At 47.0% G+C, this 15837-nt stretch overlaps 1 protein-coding gene across 4 annotated transcripts in view; it reads left to right on the top strand.

The window, feature by feature from the left end:
• VPS13A (vacuolar protein sorting 13 homolog A) overlaps positions 1–15837 on the top strand; it is a 2146181-nt gene that overhangs the window by 989598 nt on the left and 1140746 nt on the right. For all 4 annotated transcript variants that reach the window (XM_086961343.1, XM_086961342.1, XM_086961345.1 and 1 more), the window contains 2 exons: positions 10475–10635; positions 10818–10921. In XM_086961343.1, coding sequence (XP_086817469.1) covers positions 10475–10635; positions 10818–10921 — 265 coding nt within the window. The remainder of the gene's footprint in view (positions 1–10474; positions 10636–10817; positions 10922–15837) is intronic.

The following is a 15837-nucleotide window of genomic DNA, read 5'->3' as shown; positions in this document are numbered from 1 at the left end:
TTTCAAACAATTGGTACAGCTGGGCTTGCTGTTTTTGTGTTTCTATTTGACCTCTGTCTATGATTTTTCTTCCTGGGGTGTCCCTTTATAGGGATCTGATGTACCCTGTGTGGGATATTCGTTTGCTATTCTGTAGCTGCCCTTCCTTGCCAGGAAGTTTCGGAGGCTCCTGTGGAGTTCTCTTTGTTATTTTCTGTCCCTCTGAAAACTATTGCTGTGGGTTATGCTCTAGGCATCTCCCTTTGTTCCATGCTTCCTGCTGGGGTGGGATGCCTCATGTGTTGCTACCTACGGACTGGTGTGGCCCTCTCCTGGAGCTTCTGTATTGCTGCTTACGGTTCTTTCGTTGCACTCTCCTACGTCTGTGGTCGCATTCTACTCCAGTGTCTTGTTGGGGTACTGCTGCCTCCGGCTCGCCCCCTGGGATTTCACGTCCTCCTGCTTTGCATTTGGCTCTTTTTTCCACCTTCATTCTCCCCCTGGCACTGTTGAGTATCTTGGGTGTGGGTGTGCGTTTGTCCATTCCGCTCCAGATCAGTTTTTTCTGTGCTCGGGGTGGCCATGACCTGTGGGTCCACGCTGGGTGGGTGCGCTTTCACGGGGTACCCGTAGTGTTCCTTGAGCCACTGTCTTGGCTGTGTCCCCCGGCTCAGGTGTTTCTTCTCCTGGTCTCTGCTACTATTTTCAGTGGACATATACTGTCTCCAGATGCTCTCTACAAGGTAAACAGAACAAAGTGGCTGGATAGGGAAAATCTTTTTCACAACTGTAGGTCACGCAGTCAATTTATACTACGTAGCCACGGTCATCTGTACCAAAACAAATTTATTTCATCATTTTTTTGGTTTCTCAATTTTTTCAAAACTGCATGGGCAAACCAAACAACTGTCACGACAGTGAATACATGGATACAATATTGGTGTGTCTTCTGAAAATTGTCTCAAATAATTGTGTTTTCTTCACTTTGTAAATAATGTATATTGGTATATGTGTATATATGTAAATATTGTATCCATGTATTCACTGTCGTGACAGTTGTTTGGTTTGCCCATGCAGTTTTGAAAAAATTGAGAAACCAAAAAAATGATGAAATAAATTTGTTTTGGTACAGATGACCGTGGCTACGTAGTATAAATTGACTGCGTGACCTACAGTTGTGAAAAAGATTTTCCCTATCCAGCCACTTTGTTCTGTTTACCTTGTAGTTGAGATCCGGGCTGGGTAGACGTAGGATCCAAAACCTCTCTTGGTTCACAGTCCAGATGCTCTCTGGCATCATCCTTTCTCTCTCTCTCTCTCTCTCTCTCCCTCTCCCTCTCCCTCTCCATCTCCCTCTCCCTCTCCCTCTCCATCATGGGAGATGGCTTTGTGTGTATGTCCGGCTTGCCATGGATCCTTGGTCTTTGAACCGGTGGGTACAGTTTGCCGGATGACTACCTGTTAATGCGCCCGTCTTTCGCTGTTGGTGCGCATATGCTGTGGCTGTTATGTTTGATTGGGCTTGTACACTTTTGTGGTGGGTTCCCACGGTACACAAGGTCTGCTTACAGGTATTCTTGCAATCCACTTCTATGTATCTCCTGTAGTCATAGTTTGTATATCTCGGCATGGTGACGTCTGCGTCTGACATGTCATTTTTTGCCGTTCAAAGTGTATGTTCTGACTCTGTCATACTGTTTAGTTCCTTTTCTGGGATTTGGTCTCTTGGCGGATCCTGGGATCCTATTTTCAGTTTCACTTCTTTTTTGCTGAAGCTTATGGCATTCTGCCATTGTGCACTGACCTTTATGGTTCTGTGATTGCGTTGCTTCATGGGTCTGGTGTCAGCTATGCTGGCATTGCTGTTCCCACCTTGTTCTAGTCAACAATAATGATGGATGGATGGATTACTTCCCTTGGGAACTTGGTGGCTTTCATTCGCATACCCTCCTCCAATGGGGTATAGCTTTGGTATCTATTCTAAGTTAAGGAATCTGCGGCTAGATGTCTGTCAGATGAAGAAATTACTTACTTTCGGTAACAAGGCATCTGGTAGAGACACAGTCTAGCCGCAGATTCCTTAACTCCCACCCATCCTCCCCGTTCTGTGAGGGCCTTCCAGGTGGGGTTCTGCCCACTTGTCTCCTTACAGGTGGCCTTGGTCTTCTTGAAGGGTACTCTAATTCACCTGCCTCTGGGGCAGGGTGTGTCACTCTGTTCTGGCACAATGGCTCTCCACCCTTTCTCGCTTTGGGTGGCTAGATTATGTGCTTTTCAATGTTCTTCCGCCCTGGATTTTCAGCATAGAGATTCTCTTGTTCTTCCACCCACCCTCCACCCTTGTCTGTTTCTCCCCATTACCTTGGGGTCTCCTTGTCTATGCTGTAGCCGATTGGGTTGAGGTTTTATTTGACTATGCTACAGTTCATAGGTCATTGTGGGGGGTGTGGTTAACGTACTCTGTTGTTGGTCACTTTTGGTCACTCGCAAATGGTCATGTTGTTCCCGTCTTGTTGTCCTTTAAAGTTACATTCTGTGGTTAGAGACTGTCTTTCATATAGTTCCATCCTGTGGTTGCGAACTGTCCTTAGTTTGTCATGCCATTAATTTCCAATGCCATTGCTTCTTAAGGCGGTGTGGCTCTTCGCTTGGGCGAGACTGTTTCTAAGGGCGGGTGCCTTGTTCGTTCCCTTCAGGTGTTGAGTACTCTTTCAACATGGACCCTTCAAGTGTTAAGTACTCTTTTCACATGCTGTGGTTTCTCATCATTCTATGGTTTCTTGTCCTTATTGTTTCACCGATTTTTGATCTTTTTTGGCACACTGTTCCTATATTCTCACAGTTTTTGTAGTGGCTCCGCGTTGTGGCGCGGAAACGTTTCACAAAAGAAAAATGACGTCAGCACGTCGGGGGGGACTTATGTGGCTCACGTCATGACGACGTCAGGACGGAGTCCGGGCGACGCCCTCCATCCCTCCCTTTCGGCATGCAGAGGTACTGCTGCGGAAAAACATTTACCAGATCCATGCTGACGCCTGGGGACATTCTACGTTTAGGAATCTGCGGCTAGACTGTGTCCCTACCAGATACATCATTAACGAAGATAAGTAAGTCGTTTTTCAGAACTCTTCCATGCTAGACGGTAAAACTTGTTCTGGCTCTAGGTCTGGCACCTCCTTTGCCCTGATATTGTTAAACTGCAGGTCATTGGCCAAGCATAAGTGTAAACTATATGATTTACTGGAAGATTATCTGCCAGACGCTATTTTGTTATTTAAGCAGAGACATGGCTTCATGAGGATTCCTCCCCTGATATATTGCAGGCCATTCCGCAAGGTTTCGCTATCATGAGGCAAGACGTACCTTCTAAAGGAGGAATGGCAACTATTTTTAAGAAAAAGTTCCAATGCTCCTTTTCAGAACTTGCTAACAAAGGTTGCAAAGCTGTCTTCTTCTCCCTTGTGCTCTCCAATAAATTTGCCATTATTAGCTCTTATCTATCGCCTCTGGGGACGCGTCTGAGTTTTTCTACCTCACTGGCAGATATATTGTCTCCATTAGGAATGCATTACTCTAATCTGTTAGTACTAGGGGACTTCTGTGTCCACCTGGACGATATATGCTGCCCAGCTGTAAAAGTCTAGTTGAGCAAATGGAGAGGCTTCGACTCACCCAATGCTTTTTTGCACCTACGTACAAATTAGGGCACACGCTTCACCCAGTGCCTATGCTGAAACTCTGCCCCCAATTCCCCTGGTCTGGTTAGATTATTTGGCAAGTACCATTAAGATATCTTGCACTAGGGTATCTGGGAACTCCATTTATTCTTCCATTTGGGTACGTAGTTAATCAAAGGTGACGTCTGAGAGGTTCAATCGGGCTCTCAGCAATAACAATCCGGTCTTTGATAATTGCCCTGATAAAGCCAGGAGGCAATTTGTCATCTTGCTCAAGGTGTATTAGATCAGATTGCTCCCATCACCAAACAAGTTGTCCCCAGGAGTAAACCGTCAGCTGCATGGCTCTCTACTAAACGTCTGGCTCTTAAAAAGGAATGTAAGAACCTGAAGCATCTCTGGCAATCCATCACATCCACCAGATGGCTCCTTCAGATTGTCCAACAGAGCTATGCCCTTTCATTCCTTTTTAACCCACTGTAACTTCCTCCCACATCACTGTGGCTTTCAGAGGAGAACCTAGCCATCTTTCTGCAAGAGGTGAGTGCTGTACTGTCCAAAGGGGCATCAAGAGGGTTCTGGACTTGGAAATAGGGACAGGTTGTTACTACTGCTATGCGCTCATGCTGAAGAAGGATGGAGGCCTCCATCCTATTTTAGATCTTTACCCTTTGAATCTCTACCTGTGGGAGGGTATTTTCAAAATGCTCACACTGCCCAGTTTTTATACTGAGGCAATTCCATGGTGAATTGCATCATATTAGAAAGCGTTGTGTGGCAGCCAATAGAACTCTTAACTGAAGGAGTGATTGCACATTTTACTAAGGGAAGGAATTCTGCTGCTGCATTCCAGAGATGGGTGCCTAAGCAGACTTTTAAGGTATTAGCACTGTGCTCTGGCTGTGTGTTCGACAGTAAAGAATAAAGAATTTAGAGAAGCCCCATCCCACCTTTGTCAAACAGTCCTGGAAGAAACATTTCAGTCCTTGCAGAAAAGTTCTATGCTGGGGGCCTCATTTACCTAATGTAGGGCCACCTACTTTATGTTGTTTCATCTGGATAGACTTTTATTGTTCTCTGTGGTAGATAACGTTTCTCCCAGTCATCCAAATCTTTCACAGCTCTGTGAAGCCAGTTTCCAGACTTGCTAGAGATACGTCAATACAGCCCACTTTGTGCAAGCAAGATCACATTAACCACATTTTCAATAACTAATCTAATACCTTGTATGGCTTGCAGGATTTGATCCTGTTTCATATATGTTTGGGGAAGGAAGTACTGATCCCCAGTCACCTCTCCTCTCAAAGCAGATGTCCCATCCCTTCCAAAAGGGTCTTGGGAGATGATCTTTTAAGCAGAGGTGGTGCTTCAACGTATCACGGTGGTCAAATTCCCAAGAATGCTAGATATTAACACCCAGCAGCTGTGCTTAGAAGCCCGAGGCGCAGAGGACACCACCATCCATCAGTGCTTCTGGAAACTATCCTGATTGGCCAGGCCCCATGTCACCTCCATCAGATGTCATTCACCTGCTCAACTGGTGACGCGCATGTCCCACTGCTTACACCAACACTCAGTGGGCCACTGCCTGGGTCAGTCAGTAAGTCAAGAATAACTGCAGCACTGAAATATTATGGCACCCTCTTCCCCCTTCCAGGAGGTGAACCAACCAACCAACCAGCTAGTAAGCAACAGTGCCATATACTCTAGACGGCACTCCAGGGTCCTAAGATCCTGGGCTAAAAATTGGGTGACACAGTTCTCATATGATACTCCCTTGTCAGCTACCTACTCTACCTAAAATGTAGGAAATTGGGCAACCCACACATTGTCCTTTAATTAATGTGTTCTTCTGTAACTCTGACTAACTTATCTATGGTGATGCACCAACTCAGTCCCAAAGCTCCGCCTTCCTGCCAGGAATACATAAGGGATGCAGCACAGGGCAGCACAAGGCTGGACCGCCACACAGCTGATAATGGCCCTCTTTTCCCACACGGTCATTGATCATATGTCTGCAGCAGATAGTCTTCCACAATGCTACTGATCGAATGCGGCTTAGGGTGTCCAGTACACTGCTTCCATATAAGGGATAAGAGACTGGAACAACGGCTCAGCACAAGAAACATGTGGCATCATGCAGCGGGGGAAGCCCTGCAGACCATCCGGCATCTAGTGTTGCAAAGCTTGCCACAGCACTAAAGTAGATGTAACCCCCAGTTAACACTACAGTCTCACCATCTCTGAGGGAAGATGATAGAGCCACATACACTATATCTGGGCTGGCTACCATGTTCAGAGATGACCATGTGCTCATCACTTGTGGCTGCTGCAGTAATTAGCAAGTATTTCAAGATAGACTCCTTTAGGAAAGGACCTCCTTTTGACATGGTCATCCACCACTTTTTTCCCTGGTGCTGATGCTTTTCGACTGATGCAATGGGTCTGTACTAAGCAGGCCCCAGTGCCAGTGCTTTTTCCCTTAAAACAAGGTAAATGTTTACATTGTATAGAAGACTAGCCACAGTTTCCTTACCCCAAAATTCTCGCCAGGTGCCAGACTAGATCAAGATTTTTTCAGCAGTACCCCTGCGCGTCTGTGGAGGTCGTCTTGCAACTCCGTACCGATGTAGTCCACATATGTGACGTCACCAGAGTCCATATAAGCCCCTCTCCAAAGCGCTGACGTCCCTTTCCTTCTCTGTGCTTATTACGCAGATCTGGAGAATCGGTTATGTCAGGCCATTTTTGGCTTGCTTCGACATTTTCGCTGTTGAAACTATGGGTGCTTGGTAGAGCACCATGACTCTAAGTACGACTCCTGTCGTCTACTTGGATCGAAGGCACTGTGGGAACGTAGGATGAAGTTCCTGTCAGTGCAGCTCTCACAGTCACAGCACCCTTCATTTGCAGACCCGGTCCAGGAGCTGTTCCCGTGGACATCACTCTCCATCGCCCTCCCACGGTAAGCCTCTACGTAGGCAGTCGAAGTTGCGGCAACCCCTGACTTCACCGCACAGAGATTTCAACTTTTACGCCTCCTCCTTCTGGCCGGTTGAGGACTCCGTGCACAAGTTCACCCCGTGACTCCCTGTCTACCCTGGAGCCGGGGCTCTGACCCAGATGCAAGCATAATAATGATCTCCTCCTGCCATCTTTGGGTCTTCCTTCCCTTGGAGCGCCTTCGAGCCCCAAAGAGGTCAGAGGGGCTGGCGTGTCCATGCTTGCAGGTTTGCCCTCGGCTTCAGTTAGGCTCTCGGGTTCCTTGGACGACTCAGTCTCGGCACCAGTAAACAGCACTTTGGGGTTCCCTCCTTCAGCACTTGTGTCTGATCAGCCGATTCTGATGACGATGGCGCCGCCGATCCACACCTTGCCACTTCCCCTTTCTGATGTGGAGACGTCGCAAAATCGGGGCCGGTTAATGTTGTGTGCTGAGCAAATGGTGCCCCCTATCTCGGTCATCCTTCTTCCACTTTCTGTGGAGCCCTCCAGTGTTTTCCCTTCTGAAGAACACTGGTTAGGAGGTTATGGGGATGAGTCGGTGTTTCTGCACCTCATATCTGATGCTGCTCAGCCTCCTATGGAGGATAGCTTCCTAACTTAACTGGGTGAAAATATTGGATTAGAGTCTTCACCAGCCTTAGGCCTTCTTTCCCCTCCTGGTCTTGCTACAGAGGCAAGCTCCTCTTTAGCTAATATGCTATGGCGAGTTGCTCTGATTTTGTATTTAACTCTTCCTTCTGTTGAAAAACCTACTGAGTTCCTAATTGGCGTTCTGCATCTTGGCCAAACGGGTGGAGTCGGAGCTTCCTACTTGTGACGCAGTGTATGACATTTTGTTGGGAGCTGGGCTAAACCCGCTACAGGGCCCTGGTGGATCAATCTATATCTCACAGACCACGTTCGACCCCTTGTGATGTGGCCTGTTTCCTCCGGCACCCCACTTCTCCTAGTTTGGTGAAACAGTCTGCTTTAGCCTCTCATAATATCAACTCTCTTCCTCATGTTCCATCAGACCGAGATTCCTGTAGACAGGCCACTTGTGGCAGGGATAGATTCTCAAAAACCTATCTTAAGTGTGGAACACACTTAACCTCAATGCACTGTTGCTTTTGTGGTTCAAAAAGAACACCACTTTGTTTAAACACAATTTATACAAAAATGATAATCAATCTTTTTCTTTTAGAACTGTTCGAATTTACTTTAAAGAATCACAAAATTAACGTTCATATACATTTTAACATCAGCATGATTTTGTTTAGATCACAAAAAATAGCCAATACATTTTCAACACTATCACAATTGTTAAACATCAATGGCGATAAGCTCTTCTCTGTGCCCAATGCATTTCGAGCTTGTGGAGCTCTTCATCAGGGGCCTGTGAATGATAGATTGGACAAAAATGTTCAGTATCCTTAGTGCCAGCTACGGGTTGTTCTATGCAGGGAAACCTTCTACCAAGTCTTTTACACGCTCGCAACATCCGCTGTTCGAGTAACTCTCAGGAGTAATCACTTCACTTCTACGACTCGCCCTCGCGCTGTTCAGCCACTTCACTGAACGGTGACCACCTCCTGGGCGTAGTTCATTGAGACACTCTACATGGATCTCAGCAAAGTGCCACAAAAACTCCTCTGTGATACGTGGAGTTCTGCGGCAGTGGAGTCAAGTATGTTGCACTGTTCACGCTGATTTTTACCGCCAGGAGTTTCTCCCATGTTGTAAAATCAGCACGAACGACATCATAGAAATCGCCAGAGGGAGCTGCTTCTTTCTGCTGCTCAAGCAACAGCTTTCTCAACGCGAGCGGTAGTGACCTGCTGCGACCACCAGCATTCAGAAATCTCATTGAGAGTTGGTCTAGTGTGCGATTTCTCTAATTGGTGAGCTGTGCAAGGGAAAAAAATACTGCTCCGCATCACTAAACAAGAGTTTTTCAGACCTCCGTGCGGAATGCGCAAAACTCAGCGAACTCCACTAGCGGAGCGGACTTCTTTGCCCACCTTACCCAGGAGTAGGTAGCCCATTGGCTACTACCTTACACTCCTCGTAACGCCCCTAAATTCTATATTTAGGTAGCCGTCTGACATCAGGAACTTGTATTCATCTGCTGAGAATAGAAAAAGGACCAAGAAGAACTGAAAACAGAAGAACTTTGGGCCAGCCCCTGCAAAGGTGCACTATTGGTTGGCTCGGATTATGGCTGTGGGGTTCAGGTGCAGAGGTGTTTTGTCCAGCAGGTCGCTTGTGTTGGAGGCCCCTTTGCTCCAGAGACCCTTAAGAGCCAAGGCCCCCTCTGGGTTCTGCCAGTTCCCCACTTGCAGTCTTTTTCTTGTTACAGTTTTCTCCATTTACTTTTACAGGTAGGTTTCAAGTCTACCATCGGCATCAGCACCTCTGCATCCGGACATTCCAGGGCAAGTTAATACTCACTTCTGGTGGTTCTTCGGACCTTGGCCTCTAAGCACCCTAAATCCATTAGAGTAAACCTGAGAACAGTTTGCAAGTGTACCCATGCAGTGACTGTTTCCCCATAGGATAACATTACCGCTTTCGAGGTTCATGCTGTGGTTTTCTACTATTTTACTTGTAAGAATCCATAACGTCTAAAGTACTTACCTGATTGCGATTACCTTGGTGTCTAAAATTATATAAAAATCTGTGCTATTTTTTACCTGGGTCTTGAGTTTCTTCTTGATTGCATGTCTTATTTTTTGACTCTGTGAGTATAACAAATGCTTAAGACTACCTTCTAATAAACCTAAACTTTTTGACCACACTACCACAAATAGAGCTTTTGGGATTATTAGTTTAAACTCTGTAAACCAATAAGGGTCGTCTGGAATTTCTGCATAGTGTACCTCATTTTTTTACACTACATAGAAAGCCCGCTTCCTACTCTGCCTCATAGCTGGATGCGACGCCATCTACCCCTTTCAGCAATACATTATAGTTGGCCCAAGAGTGTGGGTGAATAAAGTGTTTAAACTTTGATGAGTTTCAGAAAAAAAGCAGTTTAATCGCTTTTTACCCATGTCTTCCTGCAAGATGGCCGCTTGAGCTTCCTTTTATATGTTTTCTTACAATCTGTTTAGAGCTAGACTCAACAAATAAAGGGCATCGAATATAGGTGGAAATAGGTCTTAACCAATGGACTCATTTGCAAAACATTATTGCCTGGACTGTGAAGCTAGGGCTAGGTTTCATTTGCAAGATTAGTGTTTCAGCAGTGTTTTTTGGGTAGGTTCTCTTCTTGCTTCTGGGAAGCTTCTTGATGCAAGTTGTTGGATATGGCTGAGGAATCTTTAAATATTGAGCATTTGTGGACTGATTGATTGTCATCCATTGGGAAAAAAAGATTATATACCTTCGGTAATATTAGAATCTGATGGGTACCATATTTCCCTCTATAGGCTGTGCTGCTTATTTATTTAGGTGTCATCCCATCTGAATAGCGGTATATTACACCAGTGCAACACCCTCAGAGATAAGTGATACATAGCCACATCCAAAAAGTTTGTGATTGGCTTGGATAATGTAAAGATAAACAAACTAAAGAGCAAACGCAATATAGATCAGGACGAACATCAGCTAAAATGCATATCTATTTCATCTTATTTTCTTACTTGTTTTTATTTCTTTGCAATTCGCTATGCATATTTACTTCTTATCAATTAATTTTGAACAATTCCTAGTACTATAAAATTAGTCCTCCTGAGGCAAATTTACTGTAATGCTCCATCTCTTTTACAAATCATTAAAGTGCATTAACTTGTAGTTTGCTGTTGATTGTAAATATTTTTCCTTCATTTTAGCTCCTTTTGACCATTCAAGTGCAGAAAAGATTCCTTTAACAAAGGTTGGCAGGTTTGTCTATCATGTCAGACACAAAAACTCTGGAGTGGATCGAGCCATTATCTGTCAAATTGATACCATGGATGGTAGTAAAATCATAACTATACGTTCCCCTATGCAGGTAAAAATTAAATAGCTCAAAATACACACATTTAAACTAATTCTATGGGGTATTCATTATTTCATGACATATTGTTTTTATATATACAATGTTTGAATCGCTCAAGCATATGAACAGATTTATAATGGTCTCCAGAACTGTAGTTTGTTGTGTGCTGACTTGGTTTGGTTTTATTACCACAGATTAGGAATCATTTTTCTATTGAGTTTGAGCTTTACGATGATGGAAAACTCATTGGAACAGCTTTACCAGATGCTGAATTTAATATACCACTTTCATCATACAGGTAGTCTTTACTTATTTTTATCTTTAAGTTCTTGTTATTCCTTTGAAACTGTTTATAACACATTTTTTTCAACATCTTTTTATTGATTTGCGTTATACAGCTTGTATGAGTAATGCATAGATTTTCAGTTGCTTACATGGTGACATAACAATCAGGAAGCGTTCATAGAAAACCATCACATTTTATCGCATTGTTACTGATTCAACTCAGGCACACCATTCAATTACAAAATTCCCATGAGTCCCTGTGAGCTAGTTATCCCTCCAGAACAATCAAGACACTAATCCCCTCTAAATTCCCCTCACAACCTTTCTCACTTTTTTTGGCATCCCTCCCCCAGATATACTACTTGTTTTGTGGAGAAAAATTATTGTGGTAAGCCGCTGGTCCATTGGCAGGCACTCTTCCTCTCCGGCTTTCTGAAACATGGCCAGCATAGGTTTGGCCACCACGCTGCACATTCTTGAATAGCTAAAACAGTAAACCGTTAGGGCCCACCGCCTTGCCAGACTGCAGTCCCCTAATACCACCCGCCACCTCCTTCTCTGTCAGGTCTGCCTCTAGGCCCTCTCTATCTTCCTGCACAAGCTTCTGTACACCGATTGTCTGCAGCAGTACTGCACCATCTAGGTCCGACACGAGTTCCGGGAGGCATATATATTTTCATAATACCTGGCGAACGTCTCTGCTGTGTCTGCATTAGTGCATTAGTCCTTCGCAACACCTCATTGGCGTTTAGCACCCAAGTCCAGTCTTGATCTCTGTGATCCAGCCAAACCAGGGGTCTGCCGGCCTTGTCACCAATGTCGTACAGGCGACGTTGTGTTGCCAGGGCATTTTGTCTGGCCCTATGTTCCACAAGAGCCCGAAGGACGTCTTGCTTCAGCCTCAATTGATGGCCCAGCCCTTCGGACCTGTCTTATGCAGCTTCCTCCTCTAGTGCCAAAACCTCCCTTTCAAAGGCCTCAAAGTCCAGACGTTGCTCCTTCTTTTTCCCCCCTATAAGGGCAAGGACCTGGTCTTGAGGCACTGTCTTGTAGGCCTCCCAAACTACACATGGGGTGCCCACTGATCCCTGATTCTCTTCAAAGCAATGGGAGGTTCTATTTTTTATTTGATTTTTCATTTCCCTCTCTTGGAGATACCACATATCAATTCTGGGGAACAACAGAGTGGACTTCGAAGGCCCCTGTAGGTGTACCCCTACTTGTGAATGGTCTGAAATACTCCTTGCATATATTATCACATTTTGAAATTGCCCATCCGATGTTGTATGCATGAAGAGATAGTCCAAGTGGGTATAACTAGTGTGTGCACAGGAGAAGTGTGTATAGCGCCTAACTGAGAGATTGTGTGTTCTCCATAGGTCAACCAGCCCCATGGCCTCTATAAACGAGGGCAGCTCATCTCTGCCCCCCACCCTCACTCTGCTAACCCTGTCCATGGTGGCGTCCATAACATCATTAACATCTCCTCATAGAACTAATGTTCCAGCAGGCAGAGCTAATAGTAGCGTACCAACACCTGGCAGATTCTCTCCATGTAGACGTTGAGGGTTTTATAGGGAGCAAAGATTTATCATCCCACCTTCCCATGTTCCTGTCACTGCCACAAAATCTGCCCTAGGGTCATTCAAAGTACGGTACGCTGTAAAGGGAACAAATTTCCTAAGTAATATGCCCACTCTTTTTGAATCTGTTGTGTACCCTGAGTGAGCAATCAGTTTGTACCCAAACCTGCCTAGGGCCCTATAGCATATGCCCTTAAGATACATCTCTTGGAGTAGTATCACATTCGGAACCTGTCCCCATAGATACTGTAGGACCAGTGTTTGTCTAATCTTATGACCCAGCCAGTTTACGTTCTGTGACCAAATATTTAGGTCTCTGTGTAGGTGATGTGTCATTTCAGCGAAAGGAAGCCCTCCCCAACATGGGACAGCTCTATCTCGGCTCAGGCAACCATTGTCTCAGGACCCCCTGATTTCCTCCCGCCCCGGCCAAAGTAAGTCTGTATTGATGCATCAGTAATATGAAGAAAAAAAAACAAATAAGTATAACACGTCTCAAGAATCCTCCCACCACCCCTGTCCCTGCTACCCTGCTTTGTGAGCTAGAAGTGGCCCACTCCCCCAGCTTGCGGCGTGCTTGTGCCCATCACAAAACGTAAGAAATTTAGGGGCGGGCAGCACACGCCAATTAAAAAACATATATGCATAAACCATAATAAATTAGCATCTCCTTTTCATAGGATCGTGTTGCAGTAGTCTAGTGCCAGTGCCCAGCTACGGGGTAACGTCCAGCAACTGTACCCTACGGTTTACCAACCCACTGGGGATCCCTATGGCAGTCAAAGACCATCAAACCCATAAACCAGCTTGGGCAGAGTACTCCGATCTCGTAACATAGGCCTATGGGATTGGTCTTGTGTCCACCAACTGCTCTGGAGATCGACAGTCATCAGGTGTGTCCTCCGCCCCAGGCCTCGTGTTCCTTTTTGATCTTGTTCCTTTACGATGAGCAGGACGCCAAACCTTTCCCCCAATCCCAGGCATCCTCCAGAGTGCTGAAATGCCAAGTTTTGCCATCGCTAATGACCCACAACTTGGCCGGGTAGAGCATCATGTATTTGATTTCTTTTTCCCGTAGGGCACGTTTCACTGCTTAAAAGCGCTGTCTAAGACTCTGAACTTGCAAGGTGAAGTCTGAGAAGATACTGATTGTCGCATAGATCTGATAGAGACTACTAGCCGTAGATTATTTAACATAGAATTATCCCCAGACGTGAGCCTGGATCCTGAAAATGTTCTTTGCCACAGCATCTCTGCGCAGTGGGATCAGTACAACATGACTCCGCCCTGACGTCGTCCGCCGGCGTGACGTCAGCGAGGTCACATAAGCCCCACCCCGGCGCGCTGACGTCAGTTTTTTATTTTTTCCGTGTGCAACGCGGATCCGGATCGTGTCCTGGCCTGTTTTCAGGCCTTCTTTTCACGCTTTGCATTGAGGAACAGTGTGCGAATGCCTTTGGGCTTCAAGATGTGTACCTCCTGAGCACACCACTGGAGTCAAGCTATCCTGGCTATCCACACCTCCTGAGCACGTCAGATGTCGGCGACAGACCCTCACCCTATCTGTATGTGGTGTTTGGGCGAGCACCATGACTTGATGGACTGCAACGCTTGTCAGCACGTTAAACCGAAGTCCCGGCGCGAGCGCCAGATGAAATTGCTGTCGGCCTGCTTGTCCAGGTCGGTGTCGTCCCAGCGTCCGTCTCCTACTTCGGAAGCCTGGAGCTGCCAATTCCGACTGCGGCATCGCCCTTCGCCAGCTGGTAGGTCCTGCAGCTTGTCTCAGAGGCTCTCTCCTCGTTCGGCAGAGGCCGCGGGTTCCCCTCGGGACGTGCGCCCCCGCCTGTCGCCACCCTACCCACTCCTGGTGTCTGGGCGACTAGGGCCCAAATGACAGCCTATGCTGCGGCGCTGGAGGCTTCTTTGGCCCCTCCTCCACCTCCTGATACGTCCGCGGATCCTTTGCCTTGCACTGGACTTTCCGCGGAGTCGCTGGCAGCTTTGGACCCGGCACCGACGGGTTCGGCTTAAGGTTGTAGGAGAGGGATGTCGTCGAGGTGCGGTCCTGCGGGGCTCCCCTCCTCGACCCACGGCGTCCCTGCCCCACCTCAAATCCCTACGGTGAACCCTGTGGCATCGCAGGAGATCGCTGGGACTCAGGGCTCAGTCCCCCTCGGTCCTCTGTACGGGCGGCTGTACGGACTCCCCTTACGGGTTCCTCGCCTTTCCTAGCATTCCAGTATGCCGCTGGTGCAGTTTCTTTGAATCCTGTCTGGGCGTAGCTTGAGCTGCTCCAGGTTCTGTCCTTTTCTGTATCCACTACATCGCTGGTCCGGCTTTGGCATACCGGCTGCAGCGTTGTGCTGTGGTGTTTTCGCCCTCCCTTTTAGTCTGGCGTTTTGGCCTGGTCCTCTGTCTGGTGTCCAGGGGGGATTCGATTTCCTGGTCTTTTCTGTGTTCTGGTGGACAGCCTTGTCCGTCCTACGTACTTCTCCTCCTCTCTTTTGGCTAGTCCCACTTCTTTTTGTGGGTCGGGTTTGTCTGGAACGGCCTTCCTATTGGGGTTGTTTTGGATTTCCCTGGCCTTTGCCTCAGTCTTTCGGTCTGCTTGATTTGCAAGCTCGGCTTCTTGGTTCTGGCCTGCTGCCGGCGGTGCGCGCCTGCTCTTCTGGTCCACAGATGGGGGTCTTGGTGAGGGCTCTTGCGCCCTTGCCCTTGTTTTGCTTGAGCCTTGCAAGCCTAGGTCTTCTTCTCTCGCCTGCCTTTCTTGACTGTGGCACTGTTCCTGCCTTGCCCGCTGACTCGAGGCAGAGGCCAGTTCAGCAGTCCCCTTCACTTGTGTGTGTTCTCCTGTGGAGGGCCTTGCCCCATTTCTACCTCTTCTCTTTAGAATTTGGGGTGACTCTTTCTTCCTTGGTACTCGTCTGCCGTTGTCTGTTCCTCCGGGGCTTTCTGGTGGAGGTCCTTGGTACCCTGGTTGGACTGGGGGTGTTCTGGCTTCCCCTTGCCTAGTCCATGCTTCCTTCTGCTTGGTGGGGGCCGGGCTACCTTCTTGTTCCCATTGCACATCTCCTGCTAGGGCTCTGTTTTTTCCTACTGGGAGGCTCTCTCGCAGGCCATACTCCTTTCAGGGTATGGCTAGGGTATATTTTCAACGTTAAGGAATCTGTGGCTAGTAGTCTCTATCAGATGTACAAGTTACTTACCTTCAGTAACGGTGTAGCTGGTAGAGACGATTCTAGCCGCAGATTCCTTCACGACCCGCCCTTTCTCCCTGGTCTGCGAGGACCTTCTGCTTGGTCTTCTGCACTCGCCTGCCTCCGGGTGGGTTTTGTCTTCTGGGAGT

The sequence above is a fragment of the Lissotriton vulgaris genome, chromosome 3_1 (genome assembly GCF_964263255.1).
Source record: "Lissotriton vulgaris chromosome 3_1, aLisVul1.2, whole genome shotgun sequence".
NCBI classification, from domain to species: domain Eukaryota; kingdom Metazoa; phylum Chordata; class Amphibia; order Caudata; family Salamandridae; genus Lissotriton; species Lissotriton vulgaris.
Note: the sequence above shows the minus strand (reverse complement) of the source record. Positions and strands in the feature narration are given on the sequence as shown.